At 37.6% G+C, this 24600-nt stretch overlaps 1 protein-coding gene and 1 long non-coding RNA gene across 2 annotated transcripts; both read right to left on the bottom strand.

The window, feature by feature from the left end:
• Nucleotides 1-4239: 4239 nt before the first annotated feature.
• On the bottom strand, nucleotides 4240-5033 carry LOC104588234 (uncharacterized). Its single transcript, XR_733757.2, has 2 exons — nucleotides 4781-5033; nucleotides 4240-4663 (listed from the first exon to the last, which is right to left on the bottom strand). It is a non-coding gene; the product is annotated as an uncharacterized LOC104588234 (long non-coding RNA).
• Nucleotides 5034-20098: 15065 nt separating this feature from the next.
• Nucleotides 20099-22778, bottom strand: LOC104588231 (putative inositol oxygenase). Its single transcript, XM_010246078.3, has 11 exons — nucleotides 22607-22778; nucleotides 22373-22484; nucleotides 21988-22069; nucleotides 21689-21893; nucleotides 21407-21466; nucleotides 21276-21328; nucleotides 21047-21169; nucleotides 20762-20831; nucleotides 20571-20649; nucleotides 20403-20484; nucleotides 20099-20309 (listed from the first exon to the last, which is right to left on the bottom strand). Exons 1-11 carry the CDS (start codon nucleotides 22638-22640, stop codon nucleotides 20283-20285), a joined length of 927 nt encoding a protein of 308 aa, XP_010244380.1. The 5' UTR covers nucleotides 22641-22778; the 3' UTR covers nucleotides 20099-20282.
• Nucleotides 22779-24600: the final 1822 nt, after the last annotated feature.

Raw genomic sequence — 24600 nt, 5'->3', positions numbered from 1 at the left:
AAGGTTTTAAAAATCAACTTGGAACAATAACTATTCTAGACACTAGTTTCTAGGTTGATGGTTCGACTATTTGGTTTGAATTGGTGGTCCATTCTAGAGAAAAGGAGAATGGCCACCAAGAAAATCTTCGATCTTTGATACCGTATGTTAGATTTGAGGGTTTAATCTTGCGAGCATGGATGTATCAGCTTCTTCTTCTTCTTTAGCCTCTTCTTCTTCTGTGTATGACATCATTCTCACCAGAGACTTGCTCGATACTCTGACAGCCAAATAAAAACTCGAGTCGTTATTAACTAATGTCCACAAACAAGGTTGTTCCAGTCTGAAATAGAGGCAACTAGATAGGGCATTGTGTTGCAGCGGCAGTAATGATGAGAAAGAGTGAGAGAGGTTGAGATAAAGGTTCGGTTGGAAGAAAGTGCAATTGAGTAAGTGAGGTTTTGTTCACTGTCGTGGGAAAAGAACAAAAAGGTGGGGTTTCTGAGAGAGAGAGAGAGAGAGATTTAAATTAGGGGTTTTTATGGTTAAGTCCACCCCTAGGTGGAACTAGGATTTTTTAGGGGTGGACTGAACCCTGCCCGTGGATTGATGCCAAATTCACGTTTTTGGCATCAATCGAAGTAGTTGAAGAGAGATGTGATTGCAATCCTGGTGAAGCTGTTTTGTCTTTTTCATGTTTCCATGTATCTCAATTCTCCCTACTAATGGAAATTGACCATCAGAGTTTTGGAGTGTGGTGCCACGTGTTTATAGCTTAGAGTTAGGTGAATTTAAAGTTGAACTTTTAATCTTGTTGATTTTCTCTGTTCTTTGTACATATAATTCTTTTTGTTTTTTGTAAATGTTTTCTTTTACAATCCGAAATAGAATTGTTTGCTGACCTGGGTAGTTTATCAAAAGCCTCCTCCATGGTTGAAAGATTGAAATTTGGAGACAAATCGAAGTTGGAGTAGCCCAAGGAAAGGAACAGAGAAAAAGAAAGGTGTTGCAACTCCTCTATTCTCGTTGTAGAAGACGATGAACATAGGCCTTATGGCGGGACAGGAAGATAGAAGGGAAGAGGAAAGGAAAATTTTTTCATCAGCTAGGTTTTATTTTGAAAATTTGAAGAATAGTGGAGGGAAAATTCAACATTTTATTTCTTTCCGTTAGCACTTATCAATTATGTCAATTGTCAGAAACAGTAGGAGTACTTTAAGACAATATGTAAATAGTAAGGGTAGAGTTAGTCAATTAACTAAATCATAAGGGTAGTTTAAGAAATTTGCCATTAAATTATTTATTTAAGTCTCGTTTTCTTTTCAGTAAGTTACTTAACCGAGTAAATGCATGCAGTTACCTAGTTAAGTTTTTCTTAGGAAACACTTACAAAGGTAAGTGTATTTATCCATGTTCTTTTATTTCCCAAGTAAAAAAAGAAAATGTCCATTTTAGCCATAAAAGTCCATTATTAAATGAGGCATTTTTGTCCCGCTCAAGTGTTAGAATCTTTCCCCCTAGTTGGGAAAGTTATTTACCTACCTAGGAGAGGTAAGTAATACCTAAGAAAATAAATTTTTCTTGGTCCCCACATCAATCTGAAAAAAAAGAACATGAGATTCTTGCTCAATGGGAACCAAAATCCCATTGACCAACTTTCCCCTCTCTCAAAATCCAAAAAAAGAACGCCCCCTTAGGCTATGTTTGGTTTAAAGGAAAATGTAGGGAAAGATAGGGGAACCTATATAAGGTTTGTAAAGGTTTTTCTACCGTTCTCTTCATTTCCTTGCATTTTCCTTCAAACCAAACATAGCCTTAGTGAAAAATCCAGAGAGCCCATATCAAATTGGATGGACTCAGTTTGAAGAATAGTTAAAATTTCAATGGGTCCATCTAAAAGCCTAGGTCTAATGTAGTGTAAATTCTTTAATTCGGATACCTGACTTGCACCCCCACTAAGGCTGCATTTGGCATTGCTTACTTTAAGGACTTATCTCGTTTTGATTGTTAAAATGCCATATCAACACTGAATTTTTAACAGCAAAAAGGAGATGAATCCTTAAAATAAGAAATGCCAAATGCAGCATAAACGAGCATCAGTACTCGAAGAATTTAAACTGTACTTTTTATTTAATCTAGGAAATGGGACTCAATTTTATTTAACGCATAATTACCTAATTCACTTGCAGGGAATATATGACAATATGACTTCAACTTGGTACGTTATATAAGTAGCTGGCAAATCAGTTCATGATAATTAGGAAAAATAACCAATGTGCCAAAGGACCATATTAAACACAATAGTTCTAAGTTAGATATGAAACCACACCATGCCAACTAAATACGTAAATCTTGTTACTTTTAGGAGGTACTGATCTATGCATAAGGTGATATATGGATTTGTTTTCTAAAACAAATACAACTGCCACATCATTATTTTTGCTGTTGTGGAATTACTTTTTTGTTTTAGAAAACAACACCATACACAACGGCAAACACTCCTTTAACGGGATAACTTAGAGGACTAGAATTAGATAGGTGTATCTATAAATTGATTAGCATCAGAATCCTGTTTTCTAAGGTGAAGTATGAATTGCAAACCCGAACTTGAACTCAAATGTACTAAGTACTAACCGATTAAATATAGCTATGGTGTAACATCTTCAAAGCCTTTATGTTGGATTTATTTATATATTTTTTAAATTTAGTCTAAGAAACTAAAATTAGATTTGATTTGTTATTGATGGATATGACCCAACTTTCCAACTTGAATCAGAAGACAGCACAGTTTTGGGAAATTACCCCTTCTTTTTAAATTTGAAGGAGATGGAAGCCCTCTCGCTTAAGAATAAAAATAAAAGAAATATCAAGATAAGAGGTAGGGGCTTTCAGAAAAATACAAGGGGCTAGGTTTTGGGGTGGGGAAAAGAATAGGAGAAACAGGAGAGAATTTTGAAGAATTAAAAGAGTTTTAGGAATTGGTGGTTGAAAGTTCTACTTCATCGATCCATTTTGAAAGCTCTGAAAACGATTCATACATGAATCAGATGCAACATCCAAACCATCAAGCCTCTTTTTACTTCACCATCTTTTCAGAATAGTTTTTTGGGAAAAATCTTTGAGGACTATTTGGGACCATTTGATTGAATTGGTTGCCTTGTACATTTGGCATGTCGGTGTTCACTCAAGAGATTATTCAATACTGTATTTCAAAAATGATAAAATAAATAAGAAATAAAAGAAAAACAAAGAATACTTTTCTCTTGCCAAATTCCCTCGCAGGCTCGAGATCTAATCATTTAAGCTTTTCATCCCTTTTCCTTCAAATCAAGCATAGCCAGACAGCCTTAAGAAAATCTTTTTGTATTAGGCTCATTGGAACTCAGATACCGAACCCGCTCATAATTTGATACTCATGACATGGGTAACTAGAATTGGCAATCGGGTCAGCCCAAGGCAATTTCGGGTCAGATGAGGTTGGGTCAACAAAAATATTCGGGTTGGTTCAACCATCCGAGTCAGTTGGTCTTTGACCAAGCCAACGTTTTTTTTTTTTTTTTTTTTTATAAAAAATACGGGCTAGCTGTGAAGTTTGAATAGACAACCATGGGGCAACAATGGTTTATAAATGAATTCTTTTCGAGTCGGGCCGGGTTGAGTCTGTCTTCTAGTTTGGGTTGCTAGATAGGGGATCTTGACCCGGTTCATGGCCATTGCTTATCTAGGTTTTAATTATCGTAGGAGTGTTGATTTGGTGAAGACGGTGAACTATTTTTCCATAAAAGCCAATACATACAGCACAATGTAGCAAATGTGAAAAAGATGAAGTTAAATAAAAATGTGGAAGCCCATCAGTAGAAGCAAACTGGTTCGTGTGTTCTAACTTGTATTGCAAGGGATAGTGAGGGCAAAATTAGGCTGTCTGGGAGGCCCATAACCTGGTGTTTTAACTTTGAAGTTTTTTTTTTTTTTCTTTATTGTAATTGAAGGAAACTATAAACCAGTCATTGATTGCCTAACGAAGAAGACAAAGAGAAATTAAGCCCCCATAGATATTGAAGATCATTATTGAAGAGTGCGCAACTGTGAGCCAATTTTTTGATTGTGGTATTTCATTTCTAAGCCTAGTCATTCAGCCGTGAGCTTTTGCGTCCTAGAAAACAACAAAAATAAAGAAAACGAATAGCCGTTGGTGGGTGGTGGCGAATGGCGATTGGCGATTGGCGTCTTATCATAAATATTCTTTCTTTCATTTCTGAATAAGAAACAGAAAATTTAAATTACTATATATATAAGGAAACCAGTACAAAGGAACACACAATAGCCTTCAAGAGAGGCTATGATTATGAAGATCAGACGAGCGAATATTCAAGGCAAATAGAAACAGAAGAACCATAAATATTCATGGACCTAATAAATCTTGCTACAGAACAGGTGTAATGCTCTCTGCGGCATTATTATTTCATTAAACATTGATCTTCCGATCGATCTTATTAAACTGGATGACACCACCAATTCTATCCATCCTCCCGAGTGAAAGCGACGATGCTTCTTCATGGAGTCCGAGCTTCAGTTTCGATGGGAGAAGCACAACATTCGCAACATTCGCCGGGTGGAGCAGGGGTGCAACATACACACGCTGGGCAAATGATTTCCTCTTGTAATAATGTTCGTCCAAAGAGCTCTGCTTTTTGTCAAATCAGTAGGTGGACGTGGAATTATCAATAATATGATCAAAATCTCAGCAACCAACAACGAAATTAAACAATAATGGAGTTTTACAGTTTCGCTTGCTGCTTACCATTATTAGTGAAGCGAGCTGCCTCAGTTGGCAACACCGGAGAGAGTACCAGAGCCAAGATGAGAAGAGTGGCCATCATCGATATGCCGGACTTAGCTGCCATTTCTTCACGAGACAAGGATCAAACTAGGATGTATGGAATGCAAGGGAGAGATGGGGTGAAAAGCCTATTTATAGTTGTTGTTCGTCCGTTTGCGTTTCGATATATATGTTCTGAGTGCCGCTTTTTTTGAATAGGAATTTGATTGTTTGGTTTTCGTTGCATTGCTGGTTCTTTCAGAATTCGGATGCCATTCATTTTGTATTTGTCAACGTTCAACAGTCAAAGCTTCAGGCTTTCTCCTTTACCACACCTAGCTCATTGGGAAGCTAGCTAGCAATTAAGTTGATAAGATTGTTGCTCTTTCCCAACCTTCTCTAATCTATTTGCATGCATGCATGGTGTATTTTGAGGTTTCTATCAAACTCCGAAGCATTTATTACGAAGATATATAAAAGATCATTTTTGTTGCCACTGCAGATTCAAAATTTCTATTCCCTACATTTTCTTTGAAACCAAACACAGCCTAAGTGATCTTAATTGGCTTTCTTAATTAGCTTATTTCCAGTTTTAATTGTTCTTTCTTTTTGAATTAAAACAAAATCAATCAATGTAGGGGCAAGCAATGAGCAAATTCTAGAACCCTATCATGAACAAAGCAGGTTCATGTAAGAAGGTGAACTATGAATTGCAAATGCGAGCTTAAAGTGTACCAACCAACCAAGTAACTATGATGTAACATCTTGAAAGCCTTTATATGTGTTGGATTTTTTTAATAATAGTTTAATCTAAGAAACTTATATTAGATTTGATTAATTATTATTAATATTGAATATGAGCTTTCTTTCCTGCTATTTGAACACAATTTGGGAAAAAAATTCAATAAGAGAGGTTGGGGCCTTGAGAACGAAAAATGGAGTAGAAAAAGTAGGAGTTTGGGAATTGGAAGCAAGTTTTGAGAGAATGGCCTGTAGTGATTGGTGTTTGCTGAAAAAAGGGAATACATAACATAGTCATACCTTCATACCTAATCTCACGTGTGGATTAAATTTTACAATATAATCTTCTCAGAAAAGTGGTACTAATTTATAGATTATTATTAAACCATATATAATTGTCTCCATGATGCTGTAATAATATAGCAAGGCCTGTAAATGGGTCACCGGTTATATTGGTTTTGGTATTGTGATTTTGTGCCACTTCTGGCTCTTCTGAATAGATTAAGACCTGAACCAATTATTGTATTAATAATATATAAATGTTTTCTAATAATTTTTATTATATTTTATGTCTAAAGAACAAATTTAATAGACAATATATAAGATAATTTGGTTAAAAAAATACTTGATTTTATTACTGTCACTTTTATTAAGGTTATATTATGAAAAATAAATTAGTTTTTATAATTATAGATGTTTTTCTAATGGGTCAGACCTGCTTATCCCAATTAATAATCAGTTCGAAATTGTACACTCTGTCCTGAACCAGATCCAATCCATATGAGGAAACACCTTTTTGTAAAAGGACAAAAAAAAAAAAAAAATCATACAGACACTTTGAATGCGATATATACATTGCAAACATGTGGGAAGTGGGAACGCCTACATTGACATCCAAGTTGAACAATTTCGATAGTTCAAACACTGGTTGAATTGAACAAGGGTTCAGTATTCAGCATATTGGTTTAAGATTGACATATTTAAAACACTGGTAGAGGATTGGAAGATGTTTTGTTGGCAAAAGAACTCAATTCTTCCAAGGCTCCCTGGTGGTTAGATAATAAATTTGCTATGACCTGGAAGAGCCTCCGGACAACATCGATTGGATTGGATTTGGTCTTTGAGAGTTCAACACTCCAAAAAGACGAGCAAAGTTGTGCTTGGTCAGCTTAGATCAGCTCCATCTCACCAAACACCCATCTCATGGGCATACACTTCATCCCACGTACGGTTTTTCTCTTTAGTCTTTCCATCTAGCATCGATCTACAGACAAATTTGAAGATGGGCCCAAGCTTGCTGCCCGATAAGATTTCATGCATTCTCATTTGACAACATTCAATACAAGAACGTGATGATCAAACATTCAAACCTCTTAGGTGGGACCAATTTACTGCAAACCCTCCTTTTTGTTACTGAGATGACAACAAATCAATATTTGCAGGAGGCTGAAAAGAGGATTCTTCCAATTTCAATATATGTTCCATTTATAGAAAAAACTCCGTGCAAACAGCATCTAACCTCACATGTCATGCATATTAATCCGTGGGAGATGTTTCCAAGCTAGATGTCTACACCTATGCCTTCAATGTGTAAGCAAAGTTTTTTTTTTTTATCAAGAATTCCCATCACCCCTGAAGGGGGTGAAAAACATCAAATCTATTTTTACTACATGATGTTCATTTGTAGTACAATTTTTTATGGTAAAATCTTGAGGACTGTGTGCATCCAATTGATTGAAGGGTTCAGTACCATAGGGTTTGTGGCAAAAATAAAGTACCCCTCTAATTTAATAAATGAACTAGCGGAGGGGTCCATGCTTCCTAGGGGCTGGAATGAAATTGAATATTGTTATTTGCTATATTAAAAAAAAAACAAATGGTTTTTTAATAAGAGACTTGTTATTATAAGTATTCAAGTCTTGAAATTCATATAAAGACTTAAAAGAAATCATTATGTGCTCGTTTTTTAAATATTATTTCAACAAAGCATCTCATATAAAAGAATACAATCATATAGTGATAGTTCTGAGTTCTAGTTCATATCTATCATTTGTTTTACATCGAGAACTCCCAATTGACCCAGACAGTAGCATTGTTCGGCTCAAGAATAGTCCAAGAAACCGGTACTGTTTTACTCCAAACCCGGTCCTTGGCAAAAAATCGTTGAATCAGTCAACGACCCATTGACCTGAACAATCAAACCATCGACCCGTTGACCCGTTCAATGGTTTTTGTCAATTTTTTTTTTATTTTTAATTTATTTTTAATTTTTTGTTGTCAGAATAGGCCATCCATTCGAATTGGACGATTGAACCATCGACCTAGAAACCGGTGGCTAGAACAGTTCCATTTCTAGGTCATTTTTTCTAGATGTCAATAATTAGACGAAATAACTTTGTAATCATAGTCATGGGAATGGTGGACATTGCAAGGGATTCCAAAACCTTGAAAGATAAAACCAAAGTGACCTTAAACATAGAAAAAAAAATTGGTGGTAAATCCACCAAACTAGAAAAGCCAAGAAAAAAAAGCAAAAAATCGAGTCCAAAGTTTCGCTTTGAGACGAAGTTAAACATACATGCAATCAAAGAAAGAGGCAAAGCATATAATCTTGTAAGAAAAAAAAATCAACAAGAAAACCCAGAGAAAAAACAAAAGGGAATAAATAAAATGGTGGTAAACCTTAGACCGTACACGCTCGAATAAAGCCAACAGTAGAAGAAATCTTTGAATAATGAAAATCCAAAATCATACAAAACCATGGTTTTTGAACTGCCGTTGATCTAGGCAAACAGACATTTTGGCCCAAGAACTGTCCAGGCAACCAGTTCCGTTTTACCCCAATCTCGGTCCCTAGCCAAAAACTGTTGAATCGATCAACAACCCATTGACCCGGGTGGTCAATTGTCGACTCGTTGACCCGTTCAATGGTTTTGATAGTTTTTTTTTTTATTTTTTAATCATGAACTGTCTAGGAAATTGGTTACGTTTTATCCCAATCCCGGTCCCTGGCCAAAAACCATTGAATCGGTCAACGACCCATTGACCCAAGTGGTCGAACTGTCGACCCATTGACCAATTCAATGGTTTTTGGCTGTTAGGATGGTTAAACTACCATTTTTTTTAATTGGGAAACATATAGGCAACCGGTTCCGTTTTACCTCAATCCCAGTCCCTAGCTAAAAAACCGTTGAATCGATCAGCGACCCACTGACCCTAGTGGTCAAATCGTCGACCCGTTAACCCGTTCAATGGTTTTTGGCTGTGTTTTTTTTTTTTTTTGTTAGAAAGGGGCCTTCCATTCAAATTGGATGGTCGAACCGTTGACCCAAAAACCGGTGGCTAGAATGGTTCCATTTTCGGGTTGTATGAGTCATGCACTCGAATGACATAACACGTATGATACTGCTTAATGGACCTCACACACTCAAAATTTTCCATATAATTTTTGTTGTCAGGACGGGTTATCCGTTCTAACCAAACAGTTGAATCAGTCAACTGGTTCTATTTTACCCCAAACCTGGTCCCTAACAAAAAATCGTTGAATCAATCAATAACCCATTGACCCAGGCTATCGACCCGTCGACCCGTTCAATGGTTTTGGCCATTTTTTATTTTTAATTATTTTTAATTTTTGTTGTTAGAATGGGCCATCCATTCTAGAAATCGATGGCTAGAATGGTTCCGCTTATGGGTCATTTTTTCTAGATGCCAATAATTATACGAAATAACTTTGTAGCCGTAGTCATGTGAATGGTGGATTTTGCAAGGGATTTCAAAACCTTGAAAGATAACTCCAAAGTGACCTTAAACACGAAAAAAAATGGCGGTAAATCCATCAAACTAGAAAAACCAAGGAAAAAAAACAAAAAAAATTGAGTCCAAAGTTTTGCTTTGAGACGGAGCTAAACATACATGCAATCAAAGAAAGAGACAAAGCAAATCGTCTTGTAAGGAAAAAAAAAAGATTGCACAAGAAAACCCAAAGAAAAAGCAAAAGGGAAGAAATAAAATGGTGGTGTTTTGGAGGATCTTGAAGAAGAAGACCAAATTAAAAAGGAAAAAGAAAACAAACAAACAAAAGCAAAAGATGAATAAAAGGAACATACTGCACACACTCGAATAAAGCCAACAATAGAAGAAACCTTTGAATAGTGAAAATCCAAAAGCATAAAAAATCACGGTTTTCGAACTGTCGTTGACCCGAACGGACGGGCATTTCAGCCTAGGAACCATCCAGGCAATCGGTTTCGTTTTACCCCAATCCTAGTCCTTGGACAGAAACCGTTGAATCGACCAATGACCCATTGACCCAGGCCTGCTGCAGTGTCATGCTGCATTTGAAAGGAAAGAAATCAGAGGAAATCTCATAATTGAAGTTGTGGATGAATTAATCAAAAAGATAATAGGTTCCATTTATTCCTGGCTGGCTGCAAGCCTGCAACTGATCGATTTAGTAATATTTCCCATCAAAACTATTCTGGCCCTACCACACTGTTTTTTGTAATTCAGGTAGGACAGGTGCAGAATGAATGTACTTTGCATACTGGCTTACCATACAATGGTCATACTTGTACATATTTACTTATGAATATGATACTTTAACCTTTATCTCCAGAAAGAAAAATTAAATAAATAAAGGGATCATTTTTTTGGAGATCAATCTAAAAGGGTTTTCTTTGCACTAGCTACCGCTGGTAGCTGGCTTTAACATCAGTTGTACATAGCATTTTTTCATAATTAATAAAAGTTTCTTGTTTTCTTTTTTGGACAAGTGAAAAATGATTTTATTAGATCCAAAGCATCTGGTCCAGATGGCTTTACAATGGCTTTCTATCAGGATTGTTGGGATGTGGTCAAAGAAGACCTTGTTGGGGTGTTTCAGGAATATGCAGATAAAAAAACGGCGAGCCCTGGAGTCAATGCTACTTTCCAAGCCCTAATCCCAAAGAAGGCAGATGCAAAGAACCCTTAGGACTATAATCCAATCAGTCTAGTGACAAGCATCTTAAAATCCTAGCTAAAGTGTTGTCATTGAAAATCCGAGCAGTACTGCTTTCATACAGGGAAGGCAAATAACGGATCAGATCCTAATAGCAAATGAGTGCATGGAGGACATGAGAAAGTCAAGAACCCAAGGTTTCGTTTGTAAACTAGATTTGGTGAAGGCTTATGATCTTGTGGATTGGAGTTTTTTACAAGAGGTCCTAGGGTGCTGTGGGTTTGGAGCTAGATGGTGCAATTGGGTAAAGGGCTGCATTAGTTCCTGCCATTACTCCGTTTGGGTTAATGGGGTGGTGAAAGACTTTTTCCCAGCTTGTAGAGGCCTTAGACAAGGCAACCCTCTCTCCCCTTTTCTTTTCACCCTAGTTGCAAATGTCCTCAGTAGATTAATCTCTAAAGCAGATAGGGAAGAGGAAGTTAGAGGCTAGAGGATTGGAAGGAACAATGTCCAGGTAACCCACCTGCAGTTTGCCAATGATATCATAATTTTTTGTGAAGGGGTGACAGGCGGGAAGTGAGGAATCTCAAAGCATTGTTACAACACTCTGAGAATGTCTCCAATTTGAAGAATCTCAAAGCATTGTTACAATCATAGTGGCAGAAAATACTCAACCCTGAGACCCCTTTTTTGCCAAAGAATCTGCCATGGCATTTGCTGATCTGCTGACCCACTGATAGGTGACTCTTTGTGAGCTAATTAACTTTCTTAAGAAGATCCTTGTAGGCCCATAGAGAACTGTTTCTGGACTCGACAACCAACCTACTACCACCTTCGAATCTCCCTCAACTATCAGATTTTCAACTCCTAAATGGTTTGCAACATGTATTCCTTGCACCGCAGCCAGTATCTCAGCCCTTGTTGAATCTCCAACTCCCATTGGTCCCGAGAATAGGGATAGAATGTTTCTATCCTTATCTTTTAAGATCCCTCCTATGCCCGAAGGCCCTGGATTGCCTAGACTGCTGCTATCAAAGTTCCGCTTTACCACACCCTCTGTAGGAGGTTTCCACTCTATCTGTAGTCTATTTTTTTGGGGGGCTGTGGAGGTCACCTCTGCCCTACTTTTCCATAGATCATCAAAAGAATAGCCTCTGAACAGATCTAAAGTTTTTAACCAATGAATTGTTCTTGTCATAATGCACTTCTTTGCTTCATCAATGCTTCTTTCCTTTTATAGGAATATTCTAAAATTCCTTTCCTCTCAGATAATCCACAAAATGGCTGCTCTAATACACTTCCACATTAGTTTCCCTCTCTTAGTTGGCTGGCCAAAAGTAGACGGGTCAAAAAGCAAGTTTACTTCAGAGAGCAAGGTCCACCTGCACCCAAACAACATAAAGACCCAATTCCAAATATTAGCAACAAAAGCACAAGATAACAAGTGGCAGTGATCCTCGTTATGCATTTTACACAAAATACACCAGTTTGGGGATATACAAAGGAAAGCTCTCTTCTTTTGCAGGTTATCCATAGTATTGGTCTTATCGTAAAAAGCTTCCCAACAGAAAACAGCTACTTTAGGGGGAATGGGCCTTGACCAAATTTCTTTGACAAGGAACTCCAAAAAGAGAGGGGCAGAACAAAGGGACTCAAGATAAGAAGCACAAGTAAAGGAGCCACAAGGAGTTAGGGCCCAAATTCTTCTATCGGGTTTAGAGAGGTCCAAACAAACGAAGTCCAAAAGAAGCAAGATCTCAGAGACAAAAGCAGATTCCTCATCACTTAAACCTCTACGAAACCCAAAATTCCAATTCAAAGACAAGGGGCGAACTAGGGGTGAAAGAAAATTTGAAACAAGCTCCTTTTTAAAGACGGAGGTAGCGTAAAGGGAAGGAAAGCGATCTTTTAGAGGTTGAGAGCCCACTCAAATATCTTCCCGGAAAAGAACAGAATTACCAGAGCAGACGTCATATCTTACATACCTGGGGAAATTAGGGAGGTTGACTGAAATAGCCTTCCAAGGGGTTGTGAGTGAAGCCCGTCGAGATACCCCCGCATCCCAACCAGTCGTAAAACAACCATGAATGCTAACCACCACCTCATGCCATAACCTCTCTCTTTCCAAGGGCCACCTCCAAAGCCACTTACCTAGAAGCGCTCCATTCTTCCTAGCTATCTGTCCTAGCCCTAGCCCCCTTACTTTTTTGATTTGGCTCACTACTTCCCAACTGACCAAATAATCCTTTTTTTCCCTTCCATTGGCTCCCATAGGAAGTCCCTAATCTATTTTTCAATCCTCTTTGCTTCCCTATTAGGTATCCTAAAGATTAATAGAAAAAAAATTGGCAGACTAGCCAGTGTAGCTTTTATTAAGATCACTATAACCCCTAAAGAAATGTAGTTCCTCCTCCAAGTCGCCAATCTTTTTTCAAACTTTTCCACCACAGGGTTCCAAAACCGACTTTCCTTTGGGTTGGCTCCTAGGAACTCCTAAATAGGTCAAAGGCCACTTGGAATAGGAGCAATCTAAGCAGGCAGCGATAGACTCCAAAACCCCTTCATCCAAGTTCAATCCAACCACACAACTCTTTTCAAAATTGATTTACAAATTAGAGGCATTCTCAAATAGGATAATTAGATTCAAGCTTCTCAGTTCCATCAAATCACAACCCTCACAAAAGATGATAATGTTGTTTGCAAACTGAAGGTGGGTTACCAGAATTCTATCTCTACCTATTCTCCAACCTCTCAATAACCCAGCCCTATCTGCATCTAATAAAAGTCAATTAAAAGCATCAGCAACCAATGTAAATAAGAAGGGGAATAGTGGATCAGCTTGTCTCAGGCCCCTATAGGTTGGGAAAAAATCATTAACTGCCCCATTGGCTAGAACAGAAAAATGACAGGAAGAAAGGTCCCTTCATCCATTTACACCATTTATTCCCAAACCCGCACTTCTTGAACACCTCTAACAAGAAGCTCCAATCCACTAGATCATAGGCCTTTTCAAGATCCAATTTACAAACAAAGTCTTCATTATCCGATCTTCGCATCTCCTCCACACAATCATTTGATATTAAAATTTGATCAATTATTTGTCTCCCCTAAACAAAAGCACCATGACATTGACTGATGATTGAGGGGAGCACTTTTTTGATCCTCAATGGCAAGACCTTGGCTAGAATCTTGTAAATGCTAGTCACCAAACTGATAGGTCTAAAGTCTTTTAGATGAATAACCTCTTTCTTCTTTGGAATCAGGGCTAGAAAAGTAGCATTAACTCCTGGGCTTATTATTGAGCTTTCCTCAAACTCTCTAATGACCTCGAGCAAATCTTCCTTAATGGCATTCCAACAATTTTGAAAGAAAGCCGTAGTAAAACCATCCAGCCATAGGGCTTTAGACTTATCCATAGAAATGATAGCATGTCTAACTTCATCCTTCTCAAAGTGCCTTTCCAATCATCCTTTATTTTCCTCAGAAAGTCTTGGCCAAGTAACACCTTCCAATTCCACCCCATTACCTAGAGGCCTCCTTAGAATAGATTTGAAGTGGGCAACGAAACAATTGGATATGTCCTCTTGAGACTCATAAGTAACTCCATCCACTTCAATCTTAGTCACCAAATTTTTCTTCCTCCTCCCATTGGCCATCTCATGGAAGAATTTAGTATTTCCATCACCTTCTTAATCCATTTGCATCTAGATTTTTCCCTCCAAGAATTTTCTTCACTTAGTAGTACCTCTTCTAGATCCCTCTTCAACTTCATCTCATTTCTCCCTCTTGCATGTTCATGGTTCTTTGGGACTCCTTCCCATCTAACTCCTCTATCTGGGTTAGCAAAGATGATTTTGATCTCTCTAATCTCCCAAAATGGTCTTTATTCCAATCCTTTGATCTCAAACTTCTTAATTTTTTGTGGAATCTCACCCCTTTCAACCTCACCCCACTTATATCTTCCCTCCACATCAATCTTCTTCACAAAGTCAAGGTGTGTCAGCCACATGTTTTCAAATCTGAAGGGTCGAGGGCCAAGCCTAAAAGGTTCTTGTCCTAACTCAATGGGACAATGGTCAGAAGTAACTCTAGGTAAAGCTCTAGCTACTAAATCCCTCCAATGACTTTCCCAACTTTCATTAAAAAGAAATATGTCTAGTTTTGAGCAGGTTGGGGTTTCTTAATAATTAGACCATGTAAAGTGAGCTTGTAATAGAGGAAGTTCCTTTAACTCGCAACAATTGATGAACTCATTGATCTTCCTAATACTAGTTGTTATAGTCTGATGGGGGTTGTTTGATTTATTAGTGAAGCGGATTACATTATAATCCCCCCCAACACCAAAGACCATCCCATAAACCCTGAATCCATGATAATTCTTCCTAGAATTCATTCATTTTCTCTATAATTACATGGTCCATACACATTGGTTAGTACCCAGATCAAACTGGAAAACCAAGGAAAAAAAATCAAAAAATTGAGTCCAAAGTTTCATTTTGAGGCGGAGTTAAACATAAATGCAATCAAAGAAAGAGACAAAGCAAATTGTCTTGTAAGAAAAAAAAAGATTGCACAAGAAATCCCAAAGAAAAAGCAAAAGGGAAGAAATAAAATGGTGGTGTTTTGGAGGATCTTGAAGAAGAAGACCAAATTAAAAAGAAAAAAGAAAACAAACAAACAAAAGCAAAAAATGAATAAAAGGAACATACTGCACACACTCGAATAAAGCCAACAGTAGAAGAAACTTTTGAATAGTGAAAATCCAAAAGCATAAAAAATCACGGTTTTTGAATTGTCGTTGACCCGAACGGACGGGCATTTCAGCCTAGGAACCATCCAGGCAATCGGTTCCGTTTTACCCCAATCCTAGTCCTTGGACAGAAACTGTTGAATCGACCAATGACCCATTGACCCAGGAGGTCGATCTGTTGACTCGTTGACCTATTCAATGGTTTTTTATTTTTTAATTGGAAACTGTCTAGGCAACCGGTTCCGTTTTATCCCAATCCCGATCCCTGGCCAAAAATCATTGAATCAGTCAATGATCCATTGACTCGAGCGGTCGAATCGTCGACCGTTGACCCATTCAATCATTTTTGGTCATTTTTTATTTTTTTATTTTTTGTTGTCAGAATGGGCCGTTTGTTCGAACTAGGTGGAACAGTTCCGTTTTCGAGTCATATGAGTCACACACACGAATGACATAACACATATGATACTACTTATTGGACCTCACACACTCAATTTTTTGTTGTCAGAACGGGTTATTCGTTCTGGTCCCTAGCCATCCAGGCAACCGGTTCCATTTTTCCCCAATCTTGGTCCCTAGCCAAAAACCGTTGAATCGGTCAATGACCCATTGACCTAAGCGGTCAAATTGTCGACCCAAAAACCAGTGGCCAGAACGGTTCCCTTTTTTGGTCGTATGAGTCACATACTTGAATGACATAACACATATGGTACTGCTTAATGAACCTCAGAAACTCATTTTTTTCGTTGTAATTTTTGTTGTCAAAACGCATCGTCCGCTTGAATCAAACAATCAAACCATCGACCCGAAATAGGTGGCTAGAATGACTCCATAATTTTTACTTGTAATTTTTGTTGTCAGAATAAGCCATTTGTTTGAACCGGCCAGTCGAACCATCAACCCGAAACCGAAGGCACAGATATATATATATTAAAGGGTTGCCATTTGGTGAAAGGGGAGACCACCCCTATTTAAATCGAACTATGACAGATTATGTGGGATCGGATAGAGGTGAATTCATATTTGACTCAATCATAAGTGGATCAATTCTCAATATTAATATATATTTGACTTATATATATATATATATATATAAGAATTAGAGTTCCCTTGGTTTTTGACAATAGGATTTTGGTACTAGTATTTGTCAATGAAGAAAAAAGTCAATTTTACCTTTTCCCTTTCTTTCTCTTCCCCCAATTATATCATCTACTTAGATTTAAAGCCTGAAGTTTGGGCCCATCATTGCAACTAGAGCTGTTCATATACCGGACTTGGGCTTGGTTTTTGCCAACACCCGGCTCATAAATAGAATGTAATTGCAACTTCCAATAAAACGGTATCAATGAAAGGATTTCCATGATAGTAGAGACTACTCGGATAGAAATGGAGATATACAGCTTGAATTCATTGAGAAATTCAATGCAAAGAGACTAGAATTTTAACAACTCGGATTTCTTTTCATTGATTGGACTTGTAGTTTGGTTTTATCTTAGCCTGCCAAAGCAAGCACTTTTCTTATACTTAGACCAAGAGTGAGAGCAAGTGGATAGTTTACATCTCACCAGGTGTTGAAAGATGTCAATTGTGATGTATCAGTTTATTACTGGTGTACGATTTTTGTTTTACGATAAAATTCAAATTCATGCATTATATATTTTACCCGTTATCGAGGGGTAACCCAGCTGGTGTGCTGAATAAATTAGCCCAGCAATGACGATCCTAACGACGCATATGGGAGTGTTAGGCGGTGATTAATATTAAAAATATATATTTACCCATTGGGCTATGCTTGGTGTTAAAGAAAAGGTAGGGAAACTGGTAATTAACTCTTTGATTTTGCATTGATGGTCCTATACATTTGCATGCTGCTTTACAATCAAGAGATTCAAGACTACTTTCCACATTATTGGGCTTTTTTACTTGATGGGAGTCCAGGTATGACTACTATGGCTTGCTTTTTTTAGCCTAATTCCGTCTCAGGCTCAAAATCTCATCATTTAAGTAAATCTTTTGATCTTGGGCCCATTGAAACCCAGATATAGAGTCCGTTCATTTATTTAACCGTATAGCCTTTGTCTTTGGCCAATTCAAATTTAAATTGTTCTTAAGGGATAGCAACCAAAACGAAGTTCAATATAGTGATTTTAAATGATTATCTACCCATAGGAATATAAAATCTACTAAACTGTGAAATTGAAGATTTCAACTTTAAATTACACCATTTCTAAATTCTGCTAGGCTACAAGAAAACAAACCCAAATGACCAATACTTATTTCTAAACATGAATTTTGCATGGAGTATGGACTATTAAATCCTGATACAGAAGTGGAAAAGACACAGGACCAATGCTCTTATTTTAATGCATTTTATTTAATCGAACATGGATCTTCCGATCTTATTACTGGATGACACTCCCGATTCAATCCTTCGGAGTCAAGAGCGAGGAAGCTTCAAGGAGTCCGAGCTTCGGTTTGGATGGGCGAAGCACAACATCGGCAACATGAGCCGGGTGGAGCAGGGGTGCAACATACACACGCTGGGCAAATGGGTTGTCGTTGTTTTCGTCCAAGGAGCTCTGCTTTTTGTCAAAACAGTAGGTGGAATTATCAATATCATCAAAATCTCAGCAACCAATTACGAAACAATAGGAAATTGTTTTACAGTTTTAGTTGCTTACCATTATTAGTGAAGCGAGCTGCCTCAGCTGGGAATACCGGACAGAGTACCAGCGCTAAGATGAGAAGAGTGGCCATCATCGATATGCCGGACTTAGCTGCCATTTCTTCACAAGACAAGGATCAAGCTAGGATATGTATGGAATATTTCGTATGCAAGGGAGAGATGGGGTGAGAAGTCTATTTAGAATTCTTCGTTTGCGTTTCGATATGTTCTGAATGCCGCTTTTTTTGAATAGGAAATTGATTTGGTTTTTGGTTGCATTGTTGATTGATTCTTTCGAATCCCATTTATTTTTGTTAATGTTATCTCAACGTTCAATAGTCAAGCTTCATTGAAGCACACAAAAGAAGAAAAAAGAAAAGTCAAGCTTCAACCTTTCTCCATTTCCACACCTAGTGAAGCAAGTTGATAAAATTTCTGATCGTCTTGCTTGATCTCACGATCTTAATTTCTGGGTAAAAAGTTTCCTAGGAGTTACCGCTAGATTGAAGGCAGCTTCTCAAATTGAAAGATGGCATGCAAAATTAGTTGGTACCTTGCAGAATTGCGTTCGGTTCAAGTCTTGTGGTGCATTGTTCTGTTTCACGGTTCATCACTTCAAATTTGTTCCGTAAAAAATTTAGGTGATGTTTGGCATTGATCGTCCAAGCCAAGCCACATGGGATAAAGAATTGGTGATTTTCAGCCTGTTTGGTTGGTCTATTTTCGTCATCTTTGGGAAGTCGGCAGAAAAAACAACTCCTGAAATCGGCCCATCTTGAGGGATCACCATTTTCAGTGATTCCCCGATTTTTAAGTGATTCCTATTTTTGGAGTATGACATGGCATCCATTATATCTCCAAGAAAAGGATGATTCAAAAGAAAAACAATCACCCTTGAACATCAGTACCAAACATGTTGCTTACATGACATAAATGATATCAAACAACAGTATCTGATCATTTTTCAAAAAACACCAATTCCAGAAATCAGTCATTTTTGGGTAATCGTCATGGAGGAATCGTCGTTGATGCCAAACATCACCTTAACCTTATTTAACCACCCCTAATCCCTCCTTTCTAGGGGTGGATTCGAGTCGAACCAAGCCGAATAGTACGACACTCAAGCTCGACTTGCCAAAGTAGTACAAGGCTCGAGTTTGGTTCGAATTAGAACCTTGAGCTCGAGTTTGGCTCGAGTCAAGAATTCCTAAGCTCGAGCTTGATTTGAGAAAAACAATATTTTATATAAATAAAAAATTAAATATAAAAAATATTTTTATTTAATATTTAAAAAATTAAAAATTATAATATTTTTATTATTATATATTATTTTCTATAAGTTTATATATATATATATATCTATATATATATATTTAAACTCGACTTACGAGCCTCATGAACCAAGCTCTATTAGGCTCAAGCTCCGCTTGTTTATTAATTAAATCTATAAATTGGGCTCAAAAAACTTGATTGAAACTGAGTCGAGCTCTTACTCAAACTTGTCTAGTGGCCACCCCTACTCCGATGATGATGAATTGACTAACAGCATTGTCCTAATCAAGTTAATTGAGTCGATAAAATTGGTTTAATATTTTAACATGATCAAATGTTATAGATTGTAGAATTCAACCAAATAGGCTCATAAATTTAGAACAAAAATTTCAGTTCCCATGGAATTGAGGAGTTCGATGAATTAAGCTATGCTCTTGAGTGCTTATTGGATAAATGAATATGAGTGTTCCGTAAAAAAACGCTTCTTTCAAACGAGGGTAGTATAGGTATGTGGTGGGCCAAGACTGGCCAGAATTGCAATGATCACTAATTGAAAAAGTGCTAAAAAATAAGCACTTATTTTTGGCTTCTTCAAAAGGGTTTTTTGTTTTTTTTTTTTTTGGAATAAAAACTTATTTGGCCTTTTCCCCCAAAGGCACATAAGTGCTCATTGGTGTGATCCCTACCTAAATAAGTTCTTAAAAATAAGCACTCCCAAACAGAGTGTTTCCACATGTTACTAGGGACATTACTCTGTTTTATGGTAAGTGGTGTTTCTCACCTCTCTTGGCTTTGTGAGTTAACACATGTATCTCAGTTAGATATTGGATTTTCACTGTGCACATATAGCTCTTTTCAACCTTCTATTTAATTTGCATGAAGATTTGCACAGCGAAACCTAATTACTCTAGAGGTTTTAGCATTTTGAGGTTTCTATGAAAGTCTGAACACTTACTTTTTATTGGAACTCCAGGTACAAAATTATTTCACATCATATTTTCACTACATAAAGAAAAGGGCATCACTAAAATTGGGTATTTTATTCATCAATAAACCACTGGAAAGTAGTCGCTCTAATGCTTTTGTCTACCATCCTGATCCAAAGCTTGAAGTTTCACCATCTTAGTTTTGCCGGGAAGTACTGTAACAACAATTCAGACAGACGGTAAGGAAGCCGAGAGAAGAAGAAGAAGAAGAAGAAGAAGAAGAAGAAGAAGATATCAGCTTATAATACCTTTTCAATTAGAGACAGATAATATGGCTTTACTTTTTCAACATCAATTCGAACTTTGCTTTTACTGTAGAGGTCATACTTGCTGCAAGTATTGTGGAAGTGTAAAATTGATATTACTATTTCTCTATAAAAGCAGTGATTTTAAGCAAATCAGGGGTTGTGTTTTACTTGAAAATGTGAAGCCACTTGAGATTCTCAACATCCTCCTCATTCATCAGGTGCCTGTATGCTCCACACCTATGTAAAGCTGCAAGATGACAGATTGCAAAAGCTTTTTATTATGATAGATCAATTGCAAAAATATCTCTACCTATGATTAGAAAACAATTAGGAAAAAAGAAAGGACTCATCCCACTTACGGTAGAAGGAATGGTATCTGATAATGAAAAGTGCAGCTGGTGGTAGAGTTGTCTTATTCTCCTTGGCCACCTAAAAGGAGAAGGTACTATTAGATTCTACTGTTACATGGGTTAAAATACATATCTAAAATGAAATTAAAGCTCAGTTTGGAAGGAGAACAAATACAAATATGTACTGCAAAACCTAGTATTTTGTATTTGTACTCTTTCCAAACTGAGCCTGAGGAAAGAAAAAAACAGAGTCTATGAATGATGGAAAGGTTTAGAATAGCATGAAGAGAATACCAAGTACATATAGTCATCATGCCCCCATGACATCATTACATTGTCAAGCCCACATCCCTTTGAGTAAATTCCGTATTTGGTATTGTAAGATGGGTTATTGTAGTCTGGATTGTCCTTGAAATACTGTAATTCCACAAAAAAAATTCAAACAAATGAGTGTCAGTTTGTTGGTTATAACACAATAAAATCTCTAACTAGTTTTGTAGACAGTGGTTTTAAGAACAAATACCTTGTGATGAACGTTTGATTCATCGAAAGAGCACCCAACAGGGAATGTGTCACCTGTAACAACATCTCATCGAGTAGTTTGAAGCAGGAAAGGAAAAACAGAGATTACTCTGATGGAAGTGTGATTCTCACCTACAACAGCCCATTGAGGAAGTTCACCAAAGCTAGGATGAAGTAGAACCTTCCCTAGATCTAGAGCCCATGAAGTAAAGAATCAATTTCTCCTTGTATAGATGTTGATAAAAACAAGAGAAGAAAAAAACAACCCAATAAAAAATGTTTAGGCTTCTTGGAAGTAAGTAAAATTTTATTCCAAATCTTAATTTATTTTTTTTTTAGTTTTTTATTTGATACTTGATAGGTCCTGCCAAACAAACTTCATTCCAGTGAGAAATTGGGGTGGGATGTATATACCATGAATAAGGCCTGTCAAGTGCAACCAATCTTCATCAGGATAGTCCTTTCTGATGGCTTCAGCTGTTTGCAACAGGTGTTCACTCTGAGGTTCATCAAGGTCTGGATCACTCTCATCCACATATTCATTTAGAAGTTCACAGCATTCCCATATGCTCATTTCTGCTCTGTTTAATTTACCATATTCTTCCCTCATTCTCTTTACCTACAATGGCAAAAGTTGGTGCGTGGAATCAAGATCATGATTTGAGGTTCTTATGATACCATATATAGGAGAAATTTCATCAAGGGTTGCTTACAAAGTCATAGGATTGGTTAATGTGATTCATCCGGTAGAATTCCTCAACAGTGTTTTTCCTCTCACTTTCTGCATTATAATCCCTGTTCAAGCATTTTCAGTCAATTTATAGTCTTGGCAAGCTTTAGGCTTTTCCCCTCCCCTATGTAATAAAGAGTTGCTTCAATCAGGCCATTAATGGGTGGGCTGCCAAACATTAGGACTGGTTCTTACAAGCCCACTTTTTGTGTATATCTAGTAGTGGGCCAAGTTTGGGTGCCCATATGCAGCCCACCCCACTTAGGTTCTTGTCATTAGCACAAAATAAGACTTCAAAATGAGATCTGAATTTACGGTTGAAAATTGAAATCACTGGAATAGAAAGTGATGATAAATAAGAAACAGACCTAAATGTGTGACCGAAAGAATTGGTCTCGGGTACCACAAATTCGCCATCTAAAACCAATTCATGGACATCATCATCACTAAGGGGGGCCTGCTTATCCTCTTCTTGATATCCTGAGCAAACAAAAATAACTTGGTTTGGCTTTCATGGTCACAGTCTAAGAACCAGAATTGAGAAAAAGGGGGAAAAGCGAGAAGAGAGCAAGTCAGCAAAAAAGAACGAACAAGAAAGATACCAAGAAGCTCAGGTTGCTGAATGATCACCGTCATTTTCTCCCTCAAAAGAAAGAAAGAAAAAAAAAAAGAAAGCAATGCAGAAAGTGGAAAAAAATAAAAAAAAAGGCTAAAACAGAGAGAAAGAGAGAGATTTGGGCAACAAAGGGATAGATGATAGATGTGGGATGAAGAGGTAGATTGGAAGGAAGGTATTTATAAGAGCAATAATGTCCTCGTTTGACAATTGAAAGGGTTTGAGTCCTCGTTTGACATTCTTTGTTTCCTTAGCTTTTCCGTTACAAAAGGACATTTGACATCTGGAAGTCTTGGAGCTTTGAATCCAGTAATGAGCGACGAACGGAACGCAATACGTGGCCAGAAGATTTTTCATCCTTGTTTTCCTCCCTAAAAAATGAAAAAAAAGCGTTTCCGATATTTTCGGTGGGAATGACTCAGCTTTGCGTGGAGGGAGGCGTTTCAGGAATTGATTGCAGCAAGAATACAGCGGAGGATGGGGCCCACTGACGTGGTATCCAGTCAAGACGATGGCTTCCTTCCAAAAACCAAGGGTACTGTGGTACTGTATTGGAGTTGTTTTATCTTTATATGTGCCACGTCGGAGCAAGTTGGGAACAAGATCTGTCTACGAGCCCTTGAAAGTAACATGCATCAAACAATATTTCGCGATGAGTACCTCCGGATCAACTGACGGTTTAAGATGTGCCACGTCACATGTTCCGTATAGATGCTCTATACGATTTAGTTTTTCAATCAGCTGATTCCCCCACAACGTAGTGACGTACCACGATACATTCCCGCCGTGTATTGAAAATATCTCCCGACGATAATATCATCTTTTCTGGTATGATCATGAGTAGATGTTATCGATACATGATGTGGATGTGAGGGGTTGATTTTAACTCTTTTTTAATGGATAAATTACAAAGACCTCCTTTATTATGGGGTCAGTGACAAGATCCCCCTTGTACTTTTTTTTGGATAAAATCCCTTTGAATTTTAGCTGCTAGACAATGACCCTCTTGGTCGTTAAGTCAAATGATAGAAAACGTTAAATTATCAAAATATCCTATTAAACTTTTTCTATTTTTTTTTCTTACATTTTTTCTCTTAAAACCTATTTAACCTAGGAAATGAATATCTGATCCTCCAGATCCCCCATCCGACACCCCAAGAGTAAAGAGAAACGCGACTGGTTGGGGGCTTGAGGAGGACACCCCCAAGGACACGAGAGAAAGAAAAGAGGAGTGGTCAAGAGCACGGCGAACATGTCAGGAAGATGAAATAGATACTGTATTCCTTTTTCTACTACCGTAGACCTTATCTTATTTTATTCTATGTTATCAAGGTGGAACCAGAATTACAACAGAGAATTATTTCTATCTTCTAGAATTTTGATATTTTCCTTCTTATTGTATCTTCTATGTTAAACATATGCAATGTGACAAGCTAAAGGATGTTACAGTTCTAAATATGACAACCTTAGGCTGCATTTGTTTCTGGTGTAAATGTACTTTACATTGATGGAGTTGAGACACGATGGTTCAATGAGAGTGTAAAATACGGACTGGCCATTGTGTCCATTTATACTCATCCTGTTTGGTTACATCAACGTAAATGGAGGTTACCTTATTTTTTGGTTTGTTGCAGCGGGAGATTTATTAGAGAGAGAGAGAGAGAGAGATGGTGTCTATTTTTTAGTCCTAAACTAACTTTCAACTGGTTGCAGTGGTTTGGATTTGGGTCCTTTTTGGCTCTCCCTTCGAAGGGCGAGGTTGGGGTACTACTTGAGGACGATTTCTATTATGGGTCCTCTCCAGCTCTCCCTTCGGAGGACGAGGTTGGGGTACTGCTCGAGGACGATCTCTGTTTTGGGTCCTCTCCAGCTCTCCCTTCGGGCAATGATGGAAAGAGAAAAAAAGGGGGGAAGAAGAAGAAGAGAGAGAGGGAGAGAGAGAGAGAGAGAGAGAGTTTGTTTTCTAGTCCTCAACCAACT

This window comes from Nelumbo nucifera, chromosome 8 (genome assembly GCF_055504915.1).
Source record: "Nelumbo nucifera cultivar China Antique chromosome 8, China Antique-T2T, whole genome shotgun sequence".
Lineage (NCBI taxonomy): Eukaryota > Viridiplantae > Streptophyta > Magnoliopsida > Proteales > Nelumbonaceae > Nelumbo > Nelumbo nucifera.
This window is presented reverse-complemented; position numbering and strand designations above follow the sequence as displayed.